This window comes from Bos javanicus, chromosome 6, assembly GCF_032452875.1.
Source record: "Bos javanicus breed banteng chromosome 6, ARS-OSU_banteng_1.0, whole genome shotgun sequence".
Classification (NCBI taxonomy): Eukaryota; Metazoa; Chordata; class Mammalia; order Artiodactyla; family Bovidae; genus Bos; species Bos javanicus.
Genome location: NC_083873.1, coordinates 86,485,249 through 86,504,853, shown reverse-complemented (window position 1 = coordinate 86,504,853; position 19,605 = coordinate 86,485,249). Strand labels below are relative to the sequence as shown.

Genomic DNA, 19,605 nt, shown 5'->3' with positions numbered 1-19,605 from the left:
ATTTGATGGATGGAAATTGTCTCATTCTGAGGACATCATATGTATTATTTGTCATATATACCAGATTTAAAGACCTTAAATATAGCAAAAATTTTAATGTTAAAACTATATGGTGTGAAACCAGTTTTTTCAGAAGTTTTAATGTGTGCATAACCTGTTAGTGGAAATATGTTAGTGAGAATATACTTCAGTAGTTCTTTGTAACACATATATTGTTGTTGTTGTTCCCTTAATAACATGTTTGAAGGTTTATGTATTTATGGTTGATTTTAAGCTTTTGTATCTTCCTCTGATTTTTAATTTTCCTGCTCCTTAAGAGGCTTCTAGAAGATGCTGGCTTAAATGTTACATGTTAAATAAACATGTAATACTATATTAAGTACCTGATGTGCATTGTATTTACATCTTCAACTTGCTCCCAATATAAGGAGTGCACAGTTTGGGGATGTCTTTTCTTTGGTAATGAAAAAGAGGAAAAGTTAAATTATGTTGCAGAGTTATTCTGATAGATATTTTAGAGTTCTTATGGATATGGTCATAACAAAGAAGACACTTATGCATAAACCTAACCATATTTTAATTCCTTGAATGATGTCAAACCAATTGTAGAAACATTTGGAAGGACATATTAATCACATTTTGTGTTGAGCCTAGCCTGATTTGCCATTTACTGATCATGAGGTCATAAACTTATGTGCTAAAGTTTGCTTATCTTTTCCACACGAAACATTTAAAGAGGCCACTACCATCATTAGCATTTGGATGCCTTTGGTGCTGAGGGTTTGTGTAAGGAAAATGGCAGGCAGTTTGGATCCTGCTTCATTTTGTTGTTGGAAGATTGCAACTCTGATTACTTGTATTGATATGATTGAGCTAAAACTTTGATTTCTGGTTTTGATTGATTTTACTCACAAACTTTCAGACTGCAGAATTCGCAATGGTGAGAATGGAATTCATTTCCTCTTAAATAGAGATGGGAAACGAAGGGGTGATGCCTTAATTGAAATGGAGTCCGAGCAGGATGTGCAAAAAGCCTTAGAAAAACACCGCATGTACATGGGGCAGCGGTATGTGGAAGGTACGTGGAGTCATATTATTGCTTTTTGGAATCATTACATTAAACTGTACTTTACAAAGCAGTTTCATTTGATCCTATGTTAAATATTATGAATAGTGAAGTAGTTAGATACTATGAATAACCCTTTTCCAAGGTGGGAAAATGAAGCTAAAAATAACCTGTTTCTTGTCTGTAAAACAAGGATGTTGACAAAGTTTACCTCTGATGTTGTGATGTTACAGCTGGCTCATGGTAAACATCTGAAAATGTCCTTTATTATTTTCACCAGAGAAGTATTATTACGTATGTTTTTAGATTCTTATATAATCTACCCAGTGTGATTATTTTTTAAATGGATTCTTTGTTATATAAATTTTGCATACCTTTTTTTTTTTTGCTTAGTCTATGAGATAAACAATGAAGATGTGGATGCCTTAATGAAGAGCCTGCATGTCAAATCTGCACCTATGGTAAATGATGGAGTGGTTCGCTTGAGAGGACTTCCTTATAGTTGCAACGAGAAAGACATCGTAGATTTTTTTGCAGGTGCTTTTCAGTTATATCATGTTTGGGCCCTCATATCATCTTCCTCCCAGCTCCCCTAGTGGCTTAGTGGTAAAGAATCTGCCTGCCAGTGCAGGAGACTTCAGTTCAGTCCCTGGGTCAGGAAGATGCTTTGGAGAAGGAAGTGACAATCCACTTCACTATTCTTGCTTGGGAAATCCCATAATTGGGAGACTGGCAGGCTAGAGCCCATGGAGTCACAAAGAGTCAGACACGACTAAGTCACTAAAGAACAGCAACAGTCTTCTCCCTCCGTTGTTTCCTTTTATCTTAGGTGAACATTTTCCTAGTCAGTCAGTTCAGTGGTATTCAGTTGCTAAGTCGTGTCTGACTCTTTGCAACGCCATGGACTGCAGCAACACCAGGCCTCTCTGACCATCGCCAACTCCTGGAGTTGACTCAAAATCATGTCCGTTGAGTCGGTGATGCCATCCAACCATCTCATCCTCTGTCTTTCCCTTCTCCTCCCGCCTTTAGTCTTTCTCAGCATCACAGTCTTCTCAATTGAGTCAGTCCTTCACATCAGGTGGCCAAAGTATTGGAGTTTGAGCTTCAGCATGAGTCCTTCCAAAGAATATTCAGGGTTGATTTCCTTTAGGATGGACTGGTTGGATCTCCTTGCAGTCCAAGGGACTCTTAAGAGTCTTCTCCAACACCACAGTTCAAAAGCATCAATTCTTTGGCGCTCAGCTTTCTTTATAGTCCAACTTTCACATCCATACATGACCACTGAAAAAATGATAGCTTTGACTAGACGGACCTTTGTTGGCAAAGTAATGTCTCTGCTTTTGAATATGCTGTCTAGGTTGGTCATAGCTTTTCTTCCAAGGAGTAAGCGTCTTAATTTCATGGCTGCAGTCACCATCTGCAGTGATTTTGGAGCCCAAAAAAATAAAGTCTGCCACTGTTTTCACTGTTTCCCCATCTATTTGCCATGAAGTGATGGGACCGGATGCCAAGATCTGTTTTCTGAATGTTGAGTTTTAAGCTGCTAACTTTTTCACTCTCCTCTTTCACTTTTATCAAGAGGCTTTTCGGTTCTTCTCTTTATGCCATATGGGTGGTGTCATTTGCATATCTGAGGTTATTGATATTTCTCCTGGCAATCTTGATTCCAGCTTGTGCTTCATCCAGCCCAGTGTTTCTCATGATGTACACTTCGCATATAAGTTAAATAAGCAGGGTGACAACACACAGCCTTGACGTACTCCTTTTCCTATTTGGAACCAGTCCGTTTTTCCATGTCCGGTTCTAACTGTTGCTTCCTGACCTGCATACAGATTTCTCAAGAGACAAGTCAGCTGGTCTGGTATTCCCATCTCTTAAGAATTTTCCACAGTTTATTGTGATCCACACAGTCAAAGGCTTTGGCATAGTCAATAAAGCAGAAATAGATGTTTTTCTGGAACTCTTGCTTTTTCGATGACCCAGTGGATGTTGGCAATTTGATCTCTGCTTCCTCTGCCTTTTCTGAAAGTAGCTTGAACATCTGGAAGTTCACAGTTCATGTACTGTAGAAACTGGCTTGGAGAATTTTGAGTATTACTTTACTAGTGTTTGAGATGAATGCAGTTGTGCAGTGGTTTGAGCTTTCTTTGGTATTGCCTTTCTTTGGAATTGGAATGAAAACTGACCTTTACCAGTCCTGTGGCCACTGCTGAGTTTTCCAAATTTGCTGGCATATTGAATGCAGCACTTTCACAACATCATCTTTTAGGATTTGAAATAGCTCAACTGGAATTCCATCACCTCCACCAGCTTTGTTCATAGTGATGTTTCCTAAGGCTCACTTGTTTACAGGAGAAGTCTTCATTTGAAGTTCCAATATTTGTAGATTATATAAGTATTTTGACCTATCATGCTAATCTTTGAGGGTGTCACATTTAAAAGTGATTTCACATGAAGTTTTTATTTTTTTCTATGAGGAAAACATTCTTTCATAAAAGTGGCTGTATTTGTCTAAGACAGCAATTTATATGATTTAAAGGCATTATTATCTAATTCTTAGCAGTAAGATATGCATCAGCAGTGATGTTAGTCTAAATTTCTATTTCACCTAATGTGTAATTAATGGCAAAAAACAGAGAGAGAGTTGTGTGTTTTAGATGGACTGCTTGGACCCTAAACATCCTGGGAATAGGTGAGTGTTATTGGCTTTTTACTGCATAATAATTTTCTTCCCATTAGGTGGGTATAGGCTTTGAGACTGGCAAACTAGCTGCACAGTTTTACTAATAAAAAAGAAATTTTTAGAATGTGATTGAATGTATTAAGTTGTAGGACTAAAACAGCTCTTGTTAGCAGCACTAATTTGTAATAATTTTTGGACACCTAGGACTGAATATAGTAGACATTACTTTTGTCATGGATTATAGAGGGAGAAGAAAAACAGGAGAAGCCTATGTGCAGTTTGAAGAACCAGAAATGGCCAGCCAAGCCCTTTTGAAACACAGGGAAGAAATTGGCAACCGGTGAGTGAAGCAGATAGTAATGATGTAGAAAGATCAAACATTGGGTCATTTTCATAAACACAGTGTAACATGACTGTTAAATTATTTCAGTACAGACATGAGTTGTCAGATGTCCATCACTTAGATGAATAAATTGTTAACATTTGTTACATTTGCTGCATCTGTTTTTTCAGTTTATGTCTTTTTTTTTAACATCTCAATATTTATTGTCTAATGCCAGTCCATAATCACATTTTCCTGTTTATACCCAAAGGTATAACCCAATAGGTTATACCTATTTATACCTTTTCTAGTTGCCTTCTTTTTCCCCACCAAAATCTAGACATGGTCCACACGTTACACTTGATTATTATGCTTGCAGTTCTATTAAGTTTGAGCAAATCCCCTTTCCCTTTTTATTCCCTTCTCCTTTTTATTATTTTTTTCCCCCATTAGGCCATGCCACGTAGCTTGTGGGATCTACATTCCCCAAATAGGGATTGAACCCATGCCTACAGCAATAAAACACTGAGTCCTAGCCACTTGACCACCAGGGAATTCACCGCCCCCCGCTTTTAATATCCAGTTGGCTTTTGAAGAAATTGAATCAGTGGTTCTGTATAGTGTCTCACATTCTGTATTTATATTTTTGCTTCCTCATGGTGTCCTTTAACTTACTCCTTTGTATCCTGTGTTATTTCCTGGTAACTAGATGTTAAAATCTTGGATTTATTCAGGTTAACATTTTGATATGAATACTCTATAGAGGCTTACCAGGTGCTCAGTGGTAAAGAATCTGCCTACCAATGCAAGAGATGCGGGTTTGATCCCTGGGTTGGGAAGATCCATGCTAGAGGAGGAAATGACAACCCACTCCAATATTCTTGCCTGGAAAATTCCATGGACAGGAACCTGGTGGGCTAGTCCATGTGGTCACAAAGAGTTGGACACAACTAAGCACGAGTTAGAACTGGACATGGAACAACAGACTGGCTCCAAATAGGAAAAGGAGTACATCAAGGCTGTATATTGTCACCCTGTTTATTTAACTTATATGCAGAGTACATCTTGCGAAATGCTGGGCTGGAAGAAGCACAAGCTGGAATCAAGATTGCCAGGAGAAATATCAATAACCTCAGATATGCAAATGACACCACCCTTATGGCAGAAAGTGAAGAAGAAGTAAAAAGCCTCTTGATGAAAGTGAAAGAGGAGAGTGAAAAAGTTGGCTTAAAGCTCAATATTCAGAAAACGAAGATCATGGCATCCGGTCCCATCACTTCATGGGAAATAGATGGGGAAACAGTGGAAACAGTGTCAGACTTTATTTTTGAGGGCTCCAAAATCACTGCAGCCATGAAATTAAAAGACACTTACTCCTTGGAAGGAAAGTTATGACCAACCTAGATAGCATATTGAAAAGCAGAGACATTACTTTGCCAACAAAGGTCCATGTAGTCAAGGCTGTGGTTTTTCCTGTGGTCATGTATGGATGTGAGAGTTGGACTGTGAAGAAAGCTGAGCGCCAAAGAATTGATGCTTTAGAACTGTGGTCTTGGAGAAGACTCTTGAGAGTCCCTTGGACTGCAAGGAAATCCAATCAGTCCATTCTGAAGATCAGCCCTGGGATTTCTTTGGAAAGAATGATGCTAAAGCTGAAACTCCAGTACTTTGGCCACCTCACGCAGAGTTGACTCATTGGAAAAGACTCTGATGCTGGGCGGGATTGGGGGCAGGAGGAGAAGGGGATGACAGAGGATGAGATGGCTGGATGGCATCACTGACTTGATGGACGTGAGTCTGAGTGAACTCTGGGAGTTGGTGATAGACAGGGAGGCCTGGCGTGCTGCAATTCATGGGGTTGCAAAGAGTCAGACACGACTGAGCGACTGAACTGAACTGAAGCACGAGCACAATAAATCTCCTTAGTAAATTTAAGAAATGTTGCCCATCTAGGTCTGTAAATGCAGATGACTCCTATAATTTGAGCTTGATAACCTAATTTGGAAAAGCATTGTTCAGAAGAAGGAAACTGGTTCCAGAAGCCTGAATTTTATAGTTCCACAGCCATACAGAAAGCAAGTTAGAACGGACATTTAGTTCATGAATTCTCCTTAGCCTCTAGTTAAGACCTGAGGCAAGTTAGCTCCTCGTATACAGTGACTTTTAATGTCTTGGCAGATACGATGAATTTTCACAGAAATAATTTGTAAGGCCTCAAGAGATTATTAATCAACTGTATTAAAAAATAACAAAACCTTTCTTAACAGATTCTTTTTATATATACAGTTGACCTTTGCATATTTGTCCTTGTGGAGTGAAATGGGGTGAAAACATTGGTAAAAGGAAACTGTTACCTTATGGAGGATTAAATCGTTGACCTGGTCTGTTGAGAGTACTTTTTCATGGGCTGATGTCTGTGTCCATTCTTACTTTTCTCCCCACCTGTTATCTTTGGACACCCATGTTTGTTGACCTTTGGAAATATATATGCATATTTTATTTTAAAAGAGTTCACTATGAAGTTAATTTGTACCATTTGCACATATTCACTTTTGTTTTGACATAGATATATAGAGATATTTCCAAGCAGAAGGAATGAAGTTCGAACACATGTTGGTTCTCATAAGGGAAAAAAAATAGCATCTTCTCCCACTGCTAAATATATAACTGAGCCAGAAATGGTCTTTGAAGAGCATGAAGTAAATGAGGATATCCGACCCATGACAGCTTTTGAAAGTGAGAAGGAAATAGGTAAGGACTTGCCTCTTATTGAAATTCATTGGGTCTGCGTTGTATGTTTTGATATTTGTTTAAAAAAAAACTGTTTTATGACCATGTTGTATGACATTGTAATAGTATAGGATAAAGGGTATTGAGGTAAATATTTAACATGTCTTTGAGTATAGTGTGTACTGTGAATACACAGTCTTCCTCAGTATTCACAGGGGATTGGGTCCAGGACTCGTCATAGATACCAGAATCCATGAATGCTCAAGTCTGATAGTCAGCCCTCTGTATCCAGAGTTTCCAGGGTATGAAGGGTTGACTGTACAGGCCGAAGATACAGGTTTTTAAAAACTTTACTTATTTTTTTGTAGATTCTATGTCAAAAGCCAGTTTTCACATATATAACAAAAAGAAGTAAGTTTGTCAGCATTTTAAACTTAAGCTGGGAAAAGATGTGTGTAAGAGAGCAGGATTGTTGACAAAGGAAGGAATGTTGTCTGCCTCCGTGTTTAATTATTCCTTTGATTCTTAATCCTAAAACAGTGTTTAGAATCTTGAAAGTTTGATAAATACGTTCTAAGTTTGTGCCCTAGAAATATCCCATTACCATATTAATTTTTTTAAGTGATTGTAACCCAGGAAATTTCTTGCCTTTATTTTTCATTCATAATTGTTTTTCCTTCTCTTTGTTGTTAGAAAAAGATACGTTCTTTATAATCTGGTAATGGTTTGAGACACTAAATCCTTATAAGTGTTCAGGTGATATCTGTTAGGTGGGGGAAATTTCAGGTGATTGGCTTTTAAATGGAAGCCCTCTTCCTTACTATTTGAAGAGGAATTGAGGATTTTGAAATTAAAATAAAAAAAAAAAGAAATTAAAATCATTCATAATTGCAGTCTGCGAATAACTCTGAAGCTTTGATGTTCCTGACAGTGCTTTTTGTTCCACTTCTCAGAATTGCCTAAGGAGATGTCAGAAAAGATACCAGAGGCTGTTGATTTTGGAACTACGTCTTCACTACATTTTGTCCATATGAGAGGATTGCCTTTCCAAGCCAATGCCCAAGACATTATAAATGTGTGTGGCAGTAAGATATCCAATCTCAATAGCTTTGAATAATAGTTCTGAAGTTTTGAACTTCTATTTGGGGAAGGTAGAGCAAGATGGCATCTCCATGACTCTGGAAGCTTGTTTTATTTTTGTTAGCTGAGAAGTGTGGGTTTTATTACATTTTCAAGTCATCTATAATGGCATAAAACGATTTTACAGATGTAGAATTATATGGTATAGGTTTAGTATTCAAAGTAAAAAAGCTTGGTTTTCTCTAAATTAGTTCAGTTAATTTTTGAGTTTAAAAAAAGACTCAGAGCTTTTCTCACATTGTAATTATCTACTAGACATGAATCTACTTATCCTAAATGCCTGGAGCTTTATAACCATGTTATATAGCTTCAATGCCATATAACCTTCTTGCATCCAGCTTCCCTGATTTTTGAGAAAAGAAATTTTAAAAATATTTTATGATAGATATTATGTGAAATGAAAAGATACAAAACAACAAAGTACTTACTGATTTTCTGAACTTGAGGATGTATACTTAAGGTAGATCCAAAGCTGGAGCCTTCAGTTAGCAGGGGGTCATCAGAATTGTCATTATTTCAAAGAGCCTAATAGAAATCATATCTTTACCCAAATGAAGGTTGCATAGTCTCTTTAAAGAATTGCTTTCTGTTGCTTTGGTTTGGAATATTAACCACTCAATGTGGTAGCTCTGTTTAGGTGGTGCTGGTAAGAAAATGATTATTAGCTGCATGTCTGATTAAAACATGGTAAAAATGAATGATTATTAAGAAATGAAATATTTTTGTTGGGTGATTTTTTAGAAACACAAAAGGATGTATATGGGAGGAATAATAAATGTAGTCTTTGTTGGTATAAAGGAAAGTTTGAAAACTATTTGTATATTATTGTATTTATAGTGTAAGTTCTCTATAAACAGATATTTGAAATATAACCTTGAGTTCTAAGAAGATCAGAAGAGCCAAATGAAATGGTAGATGTGTAATTACATAGTTGCTTAAAGAGATTTCCTAAAAGTAAATTTATTAGATGTATGAATTAGAGTCTGAAAGAAAAGTGCAGGGCCACCAGACTTGTAGAAATTGGACCTAGTAACATTATGTTCCTTTTGGCTCTGTTTAGTTTTTTGCTCCATTGAAGCCTGTTAGAATCACCATGGAATACAGTTCCAGTGGGAAGGCCACTGGAGAAGCTGATGTGCACTTCGATACCCATGAGGATGCTGTTGCAGCTATGCTCAAGGATCGGTCCCATGTTCGTAAGTGCTGCCCATGATTTTTGTTACCAGTCTTGACAACAAATCCCTTTTACTGTTGTAGAGTTTACCGAGAAGTCTTTCATGGGGGAACTGTATTCTGCTAATAATATTAAATAAATGTAAAGAAGACAAAACTCTACCTTATAATGAGAAACATTTATTTGTCTATTTACTATTCTGAATATTTCTATCCAGAGTTAGGTTTTGTTTTGTTTTCGTTTTTAAATAAGGAAAGGATGGGACAGAGGGTTTGAGTTACTGGCTAAACTCAAAAAAATGGCTACAGTATTACTTCTGCGTTTGTAACTTTTTAAAAATGGACCCTTTTATGTTATTCTCAGATCATAGGTATATTGAATTGTTCCTGAATTCATGTCCGAAAGGAAAATAAAACTTCAAAGGATTCCAGATAATAAGGTAAATTTAAGAGGTAGAATTGTGGAAATTATTTTCAGTTGATAAATTAATCATTAACTCACTAATTTGTAATATGTAAAACCATTCTCTTTTTAATAAAGATCAAACTAATCATGATTGAAGCCTCACTATAAGAAATGAAATTCTCCTGGGAAATAGAATTCATTATGATCGTGCAATGGCTTGATTTTCCTATTAGAATCTCTTTGCATCGTTCCCAGCATTCATCATTCTGTGTGCCTAAAAATAATTTTTCACCTTTAGTAACTGGATATTATATTATAATACACTGAAAATGTGCCTCATATTAGCTTGTCTTCCTAAAAAATTAACTCACATTTCTTAGTTCTAAGATACAGCCTTGTCTAACTCAGTGAAACTATGAGCCATGCCTTGTAGGGCCACGCAAAATGGACAGGTCATGGTAGAGAGTTCTAACAAAATGTGGTCTAATGGAGAAGGAAATGGCAAACCACTTCAGTATTGCCTTGAGAACCCCATGAACAGTATGAAAAGGCAAAAAGATATAACACTGAAAGATGAATTCCCCAGGTCTGTAGGTGCCTGGTATGCTGCTGGAGAAGAGTGAAGAAATAACTTGAGAAAGAATGAAGAGACCAGACCCAAAGTAAAAACAACACCCAGTGGTTGATGTGACTGGTGGTGGAAGTAAAGTCCGATGCTGTAAAGAACTATATAGCATAAGAACCTGGAATGTTAGGTCAATGAATCAATGATAGGTCAATGTTAGGTAAATTGGAAGTGGTCAAACAGGAGATGGCAAGAGTGAACATCGACATTTTAGGAATCAGTGAGCTAAAAGTGGACTGGGATGGGTGAATTTAACTCCAGTAGTCATGTATGGATGTGAGAGCTGGACTATCAAGAAAGCTGAGCACCAAGGAATTGATGCTTTTAAACTGTGGTGTTGGAGAACACTCTTGAGGGTCCCTTGGACTGCAAGAAGATCCAACCAGTCCATCCTAAAGGAGATCAGTCCTGAGTGTTCGTTGGAAGGACTGATGTGGAAGCTGAAACTCCAGTACTTTGGCCACCTGAAGCGAAGAGCTGACTCATTTGAAAAGACCCTGATGCTGGGAAAGATTGAAGGCAGGAGGAGAAGGGGACGACAGAGGATGAGATGGTTGGATGGCATCACCGACTCAATGGACCGGAGTTTAGGTAATGGACAGGGAGTTGGTGATGGACAGGGAGGCCGGGCGTGCTGCGGTCCATGGGGTGACAAAGAGTCGGGCACGACTGAGCAATTGAACTGAACTGAACTGAACCATTATATCTACTGTGGGCAAGAATCCCTTAGAAGAAATGGACTAGCCCTCATAGTCAACAAAAGAGTCTGAAATGCAATTCTGGGGTGCAGTTTCAAAAACAACAGAAGGATCTCTTGTTTGTTTCCAAGGCAAGCCATTCAGTATCACAGTAATCCAAGTCTGTGCCCCAACCAGTAATACTGAAGAAGCTGAAGTTGAATGGTTCTGTGAAGACCTACAAGACCTTCTGGAACTAATACCCAAAAAAGATGTTCTTTTCATAGGGGAATGGAATGCAAAAGTAGGAAGTCGAGATACCTAGAGTAACAGGCAAATTTGGCCTTGGAGTACAAAATGAAGCAGGACAAAGGCTAACAGTTTTACCAAGAGAACGCATTGGTCATAGCAAACACCCTCTTTGAACAACATACAAGAAAACTCTACACGTGGACATCACCAGATGGTCAATAATGAAATCAGATTGATTCTTTGCAGCCAAGATGGAGAAACTCTATACAGTCATTGAAAACAAGATCAGAAGCTTACTGTGGCTCAGATCATGAACTCCTTATTGCCAAATTCAGACTTAAATTGAAGAAAGTAGGGAAAACTACTAGACCATTCAGGTATGACTTAAATCCCTTATGATTATACAGGGGAAGAGACAAATAGATTCAAGGGTTTAGATCTGATAAGACAGAGTGCCTGAAGAACTATGGACAGAGGTTCATAACATTGCACAGGAGGCAATGATCAAGACCATCCCCAAGAAAAAGAAATGCCAAAAGACAAAATGGTTGTCTGAGGAGGTCTTACAAATAGCTAAGAAGAGAAGCAAAAGGCAAAGGAGAAAAGGAAAGATATACCCATTAGAATGCAGAGTTCCACAGAATAGCAAGGAGAGGTAAGAAAGCCTTCCTAAGTGATCAGTGCAAAGAAATAGAGGAAGACAACAGAATGGGAAAGACTAGAGATCGCTTCAAGAAAATTAGAGATACCAAGGGAACATTTCATGCAAAGAAGGGCACAATAAAGGACAGAAACGAGCTGGACCTAACAGAAGCAGAAGATATTAAGAAGAGGTGGCAAGAATACATGGAAGAACTGTACAAAAAATATCTTCATGACCCAGATAACCACGGTGGTGTGATCACTCACCTAGAGCCAGACATCCTAGAATGTGAAGTCAGGTGGGCCTTAGGAAGTGTCACTACAAAGAAAGCTAGTGGAGGTGACTAGTGGAGGTGATGGAATTTCAGTTGAGCTATTTCAAATCCTGAAAGATGATGCTGTTAAAGTGCTGAACTCAAGGGGATATGTCAGCATATCCATGTCAAATATGGAAGCAAATGTGGAGAACTTAGCAGTAGCCACAGGACTGGACAAAGTCAGTTTTCATTCAAATCCCTAAGAAAGGCAATCCCAAAGAATGTTCTCATTACCACACAATTGCACTTAACTCAAATGCTAGTAAAGCTAAGCTCAAAATTCTTCAAGCAAGGCTTCAACAGTATGTGAACCATGAACTTGCACATGTCCAAGCTGGATTTAGAAAAGGCAGAGGAACCAAAGATCAAATTGCCAACATCCGTTGGGTCATCAAGAAAGTAAGAGTTCCAGAAAAACATCTACTTCCGCTTTATTGACTACACCAAAGCCTTTGACTGTGTGGATCACACCAAACTATGGAAAATTCTTAAGAGACGGGAATACCATACCACCTTACCTGCCTCTTGAGAAATCTCTACGCAGGTCAGGAAGCAACAGTTAGAACTGGACATGGAACGACAGACTGGTTCCAAATAGGAAAAGGAGTATGTCAAGGCTGTATATTGTCATCCTGCTTATTTAACTTACATACAGAGTACATCATGTGAAATGCTGGGCTGGATGAAGCACAAGCTGGAATCAGGATTGCTGGAAGAAATATCAATAACCTCAGATATGCAGATGACACCACCCTTATGGCAAACAAATGAAGAACTAAAGAGCCTTTTGATAAAAAGTGAAAGAGAAGAGTGAAAAAAGCTGGCTTAAAACTCAACATTCAGAAAACAGATCATGGCATCTGGTCCCATCACTTCATGGCAAATAGATGGGGAAACAGTGGAAACAGTGACAGGCTTTATTTTCTTGGGCTCCAAAATCACTGCAGATGGTGACTGCAGCTATGAAATTACAAGACGCTTGCTCCTTGCAAGAAAAGCTATCACCAACCTAGACAGCATATTCAAAGGCAGAGATATTACTTTGCTAACAAAGGTCCATACAGTCAAAGCTGTGGTTTTTCCAGTGGTCTTGTATGGATGTGAGAGTTGGACCATAAAGAAAGCTGAGCACTGAAGATTGTGCTTTTGAGCTGTGGTGTTGGAGAAGACTTGAGAGTCCCTTGGACTGCAAGGAGATCCAACCAGTCAATCCTAAAGGAAATCACTACTGAATATTCATTGGAAGGACTGATGTTGAAGCTGAAACTCCAATACTTTGGCCACCTGATGCGAAGAACTGACTCATTGGGATAGACCTTGATGTTGGGAAAGATTGAAGGCAGGAGGAGCAAGGGACAACAGAGGATGAGATGATTGGATGGTATTAGCAACTTGATGGGAATGTGTTTGAGCAAGCTTTGGGAGTTGTTGAAGGACAGGGAAGCCTGGCGTGCTTCAGTCCATGGGATCGCAAAGAGTTGGACAGGACTGAGCAACTGAACTGAACTGAAGGTATTTTTAAGGTGTTTAAAACAATACATTTGAAACCAGGGTGTATCATGGATTTATATACGTTTAATATACTACTGCTTCTTTTCCGAAAATGGTGTCATGAAAACTGTTTTCCTAGGAAGTACATAGATTTCATAGAGTTTTATCTGTGACAAATCAAGTAGATATATTTTGATGTTGCTTCCCTGACTCAGTGCTATGTTGTATCTTTTTCCCCATAATTAATATATTGTGATCGTATTTCTACATGTAGTGGTGCATTACTTTAAAACATTTAACTGTAATGATTTCTTGAAAACACATGGGGCATTTCTTTACTGTAGTCAGGCCAATTTTGGATATAAAATCCCACAGTTGTGGGCCTTAAATATATTTATGTTAGCTAAAATCTGTGTAAAATATATTTTGTGTTCAACCTTGAAAATCTGTCTTTCTACCAGGCTGCAAACACTCATGCCTAACTAACTTTCTTTATCTTAGTTGTTTGTTAGATAACTTGCAGTAAATCAGAAAGGAAAAAAGTATTGAATTTGTAGTTTTAAATGATATGGGAATGTGTGCAGCACTTTTTTAGTTTGAGTAAAAATGTGCAACTTTTTTGTTTCATTTTCAGGATGAAGCAAGAAGCATTTCATTTGCACGTCTTTCTTGGACTTGGGATCTAAAGTTCCAGTTTTTTAGCAGCAACTGCTAGAGAAGCGATTTCAAGATTTTGGGTTAATTGCTTAAAAGAAAAATTCCATAGTGGACTGTTCAGAGAAAAAGATTCAGTTTAGGATTATGATACAAACCTCAAATTTAGTTTTTTTGTTTAAATTGTCCAGGATCTGGTTTAAAAATCTGGTCTTTATTTTATATAATTAAAGTTTGTTTTCATAGATGATTTGTGACCCAGAAGGCTACATATTTTTATTCAGCACTGTCCTTTAAAATATTTCTCCCATTTTAAAAGTTATCCATTTGAGGTTTTGGATTTTGCCTATAAATTAAGAGATACAATGTAAAACTTTTCATGGAATAAAATACTGATTTATTTTAGCCAAATACTCACCAAAGCAAGGAAAAGTTTCAGGCCCTTGAACCATTATAGTTTTGCAGAGCTATTTTAATTTTAGATGTATTTGATTACTTAGATGGGGTAGGAATTAAAAAAACAAAACAAAATAAATACCACATGTTAGTGAGTGTAAATGACAATAATTTGGCAGTTTTATGTCTTAGAAATGTTTTGCCTTTTTCAGCCTTGTGCTAAAGGCATTTAATATTGGTGCCTGTATAATTAAGGAGGGAATTATAGTCTCAACTTAAAAGTTGTCTAACCCATCCCCTCCTCATCCCAGTGAGCCCCCCCCCCGCCCCCCCGCTCAATCATCTTGTTTTGATTTTGGGGTAAACCTTAAGGTGTGTGTTAGTCTAAGAACTGTGAAGTGACATGTCATAACAGTCCTGACTTGTAAGGACATTAATGGCTTCACTTGAATTTAAACCAGCTCTAGGTAGGAAAAAAATCTTGTCTCCTCATTTGCTTTTTCAGTGGGGTAGCACATCCCATATTTTAGAACAAGTAGGGGTGCCTTGCTTAAATAAAAATAGCATTTAATGTATAATTGTGTGAAAGGTTTATGGGTAAAGCTGTATTTCTGTCACATTGTGGCAGTATCTTCTGCTTTAATATTAAACAGCTTGTTATTTAAATACTGGATCAAAATGGCTGGCTTCAAATTGTAGTCATTAATAAACTAACTTTATGTGAACCTGTGTAGGAGAATCAAAGTTCTGTATAGTTTCTTTGCCTTGTTCCCCTTCTCAGGGTGACAACTGTCACGTGGTTACCAGGAGATGCAATTCTAGTTCTTAAAGTTGAATTAGCCCAGATTTCTGAGAGGTGGTATCTGAAAGAGAGATTATGCCTTCTCTCACTTAAATCATAACCATCTTTGAATACCAGCTAAGATGGAATCGCTGTACTGTAAGTAGTCAATAAATGAAGACTTATTTCAGGCTGAAGATTACCTAAGAGTATTTATTTTGGAGTGTGTGAATCAACCTAATATATTTTTGTTACGTCAAGTCCTGGTCTATTAATATAAGAAGAAATGGTTAATTTTTAGTTGTGTTTGTTTTTATCATCCTATAAGAATGTGATTCAATCAACCAGCTTAACATCTTCCATGTTACTACCTAGATAGAAATGTATTTCCATACGTGGTTGAGTGTACTGAGCTATGTAAACTGGTGTCTGTCGCTGTTTGAGCTATTAGAATATGATCTTTTCTCTCTCTCTCTCTGTACAACTCTTAGAAAAGAATGAGAGCAAGATGTTCTGTGGTGGGTAAGCTTGAAGGGATATATCTTCTTACCATACTAGTGGCCAAGTTCTCAAAAAAAAAAAAAAAACTCGGCGTGCATTCTTGGGAAGTCATCTTATGAATTCATGTAATACTTTCCAATACTCCCTTTAATAGGTTATTGCTCATAATTTATGTTAGTAATAGCTGACAAGGCAAATGTAGTGCAGGAAAGAGAAGAAAAGCAGCACATAATAGAATAAAAGTAATTTTTATTTTTATCCAATCTAAAGACATACTCCCCCCCGCCCCTCAAAATGTGACAAAACTAGTTTGTGCATCATCATTTTCTATTGAAAGAATAGTGGCAGTGAATTTGCTCTTGTCTTTGGGTCCTTTGTGTCTCTATAATCTCCTCTGTGGTAAAGCTGTCAAAAATAGTGGGATTGGATGTGTCAAGGTTTACCTGTATCCTCCTTTGGGCTGCTCAAAAGAATTACAAGGAAGGGATACTGATAAGGAGCATATAGATACCAAGGGGAAAATTGCTGAAGACTGTGTTCTGATCTGACATACTGTTAGCAGAGAGTGAAGCAGAACTGTTTTGTTTGTCCCTCTGTGTCTGGGTGAGAGGCTTCTGCCAGGTGCGGGGGGAGACTGAACCCACTATGGAGCGAAAGGCTCTGAATCCTCCTCAGTATTTCTGCAGTGTGGCCAGGAAGAACCAGGAGAAAGCCACTGCTATTATGTGACATTCTGAGGAAGTGACCCTGCTAATTATTAGTTAACATACTCTATTGGCATCCTCTGCCCTACAGTCCCTTAGCACAATGGTCTGCAACCTTTTTGGCACCAGGGACTGGTTTTGTGGAACAATTTTTCCACAGATGGTTTCATAATGATTCAGGGGCATTGCATTTATTATGCTGCAGCTGATCTGATAGGAGGGGGAGCTCAGGTGGTACTGTGAGCAATGAGGAATGGCTGTAAATGCAGATGAAGCTTTTCTTTGCTTGCCCGCCTTCTGCTCACCTCCTGCTCTGTGGCTCAGTTCCTAACTGGAGTGCTCCATGGCCCAGGGGTTGGAGACCCCCTGCCTTAGCAGGTTCTCATTTGAGAGATTTTTCTCTGGGTTACATCCTATTTATCTTATAATTTAAAACATACTGTTACTTTGAGAATTTTCCCTAAATTAAGTGAAAGGGTTGACATTGAATTAATAGGACCTGAATTAGTAGAATGGCATATTTCAGCAGTAAAGTGCCTAAGTTTCAGCAGTTTAGGAAAAAAAAAATTGCTCTAATGTAGTAGGAATACATTTTCCTTGCCTGAATTCAGCAGATTAAAAAATAAATCTCTGAAGTTTGTACTAAGGGAATAAAGCTGCTATAAACATTTGTGTGTAGGTTTTTTGTGTATACATGAGATTTCAGCTCATTTGGGTAAATACCAAGGAGTGCGATTGCTGGATCATATGGTAACACTATGTTTAGTTTTGTGAAAACCTGCCAAAATGTCTTCCAAGATGGTTGTACCATTTTGCATTTCCACCAGGAATGAATAAGAATTCCTGTAGCAACTCATCCTTGCCAGCATTTGGTGGTGTCAGTGTTTTGAATTTTAGCTATTCTAATAGGTGTGTAGTGGTATTTAGTTTTAATTTGAAGGTCCATAAATTGTATAAGATATTGACATCCTTATATACATTTGCATGGGCATGTTGTCTTTGGTGAATTGTCTGTTCAGATCTTTTGCCCAGTTTTTTAGTTGGGTAGTTTCCTTACTGAATTTTAGGAAGAGGACTATAGGGAGATTTGATTTGGTTCTAAAGCCTTGATAATACAAGAATAAACAGGATAATTTAAAGTTTTTGTGTTTTTACTTTTTGAAGGAAATAAAATTCAAGAGATATGAAAGGGTATATAGTGAACAGTCTCCTTCCATCCTGTACTTCAGCCACCTAGTTCCTCTTCTCAGGCAACCATGTCATCATGGTTTTATTTTCTAATGTAAACTTCCAGTGATTTTACTATATAATAGGTGAATATTGGCATTTTCATTTATTTTAAAAATATACTATTCTTTACCTTTTTTTCCCATTTAATACATCCTAAATATTTTATATTGGTACATAAAATCCTTTCTCATTTTTTAAAATGGTTATACAGTATGGATGTAATTTATAATTTAACCTGTCATTACTGATGAACATATAAATTGTTTATAGTCATTTGCTATTTTAATGCTGGAATGAATTACCTTGTATAAATTTAGATCATTTTGTACATGCATAAATTTCTCTATAGGATAAATGGTCAGAGCATGTGCACTTGTAAACTTATATCTAAAATTCAGTTTCTGTCTATAGCTTGTTTTTTCTTAGTTTGCACCAGCAATGCAAGTCCCCATTTCTCCACAACCCCCTCAAACAGTGTATTAGCAATCTACCCTTGCCAATCTGCCAAGGTTAAAAATACACAATTTCTTCATATTTAAAGGCTTTTGGATTTTCTTTTGTATGAACTTGTCTTCATAGCCTGTCCCCATATTTCTTTTTCTCTTATAATCCCCATCTACTTATCCTCATTAATTTTAAAACAGATTCAAGATAACCATCATTTTTTCTGAATATATGTATATCCTATATTTCTTTTTAAAAATAGGACTTTAGGGACTTTCTTGGCTTAAGACTTGTGCTTCCAATTCAGGGGGGGTGGGTTCAAGCTCTGGTCAGGGAACTAAGATCCCACATGCTGCTCAACCCCCCCAAATTTAAAAATAACCATTACTCCTAAAAATACTAATTTCTTATCAAATAATTTCTCAAAAAGTACATTTGAATCAGGATCTAAGCAACAGTCCATACCCTGCAGTGGTTATTATGTCTCTTTTTCCTCTGCAACATGTTTTAATAACATTTTAATAAAAACTTCAAATATTTGGAAAAATTGAATGCCTATACATACTACCACCTAGATTTTGGAAGTAACATTTTACCATATTTTCTTCATGTATTTATGCTTCCATCAATGCATTTTGTTTATGTGTGTCCAAGTTGTAGACATCTATACTTGAATCTTAAGCTTTGTAGCATCCGTATTATTAAGTAGACTTCTTATTCTTGGGGTAAAATGTACAGTGATGTGAACAAATGTTACTTTGATGAGTGTTGATACATGACGCTGTAACCCAAACCCCTTACAAGCTGTGGAGCATTTCCATCACATCAGAATATTTCTGCAGTCGGTTCCTGTTCCTCCTCCGTCCTTTAAGGTTAGGATTTTGTTTTCACCATAGTTTCGTCTGTAAATAGAATCATTATATATTCTTATGTAAATTTCTCCCACTCTGCATTTGTTGACATTCATCTTTGTGTGTCAGCCCTTTGTTCCTTTTCATTGCTGAGTAGTATTTCACTGTATGAATATGCTATAGTTTAATTTTTCACTGGTCTGGTGAAGGGCTGTTTATTTTTTGGCTATCATGAATAAAGTTGCTATGAATATCATGTGCAAGGCTTCTTGTGGACCTACGTTTTAATTTCTTTTGGGTAAGTACATAGTGGAATATCCTGAATTGCAAGGATATATATATATATATATTTTTTTTTTTTTTTTTTCTTTTTCTTTTTTTCCTAGCCATGCCACACAGCATATGGAGTCTTAGTTCCTCAGTAAGGGATTCAACCTGTGCCTCCTATAGTGGAAGTGTGGAATCCTAACCACTGGACTTCTGAGGAAGTCCCAAGGTTGATATATATTTAATTTTA

At 37.3% G+C, this 19,605-nt stretch overlaps 1 protein-coding gene across 4 annotated transcripts in view; it reads left to right on the top strand.

Moving 5' to 3' along the window:
- GRSF1 (G-rich RNA sequence binding factor 1) overlaps positions 1 to 19,346 on the top strand; it is a 40,432-nt gene extending 21,086 nt beyond the window's left edge. For all 4 annotated transcript variants that reach the window (XM_061420415.1, XM_061420416.1, XM_061420414.1 and 1 more), the window contains 8 exons: positions 923 to 1,078; positions 1,460 to 1,603; positions 3,957 to 4,092; positions 6,641 to 6,825; positions 7,758 to 7,879; positions 9,005 to 9,140; positions 9,482 to 9,557; positions 14,162 to 19,346. In XM_061420415.1, the coding sequence (XP_061276399.1) occupies positions 923 to 1,078; positions 1,460 to 1,603; positions 3,957 to 4,092; positions 6,641 to 6,825; positions 7,758 to 7,879; positions 9,005 to 9,140; positions 9,482 to 9,531 (929 nt within the window). In that variant the 3' untranslated portion in view covers positions 9,532 to 9,557; positions 14,162 to 19,346. The remainder of the gene's footprint in view (positions 1 to 922; positions 1,079 to 1,459; positions 1,604 to 3,956; positions 4,093 to 6,640; positions 6,826 to 7,757; positions 7,880 to 9,004; positions 9,141 to 9,481; positions 9,558 to 14,161) is intronic.
- Positions 19,347 to 19,605: the final 259 nt, after the last annotated feature.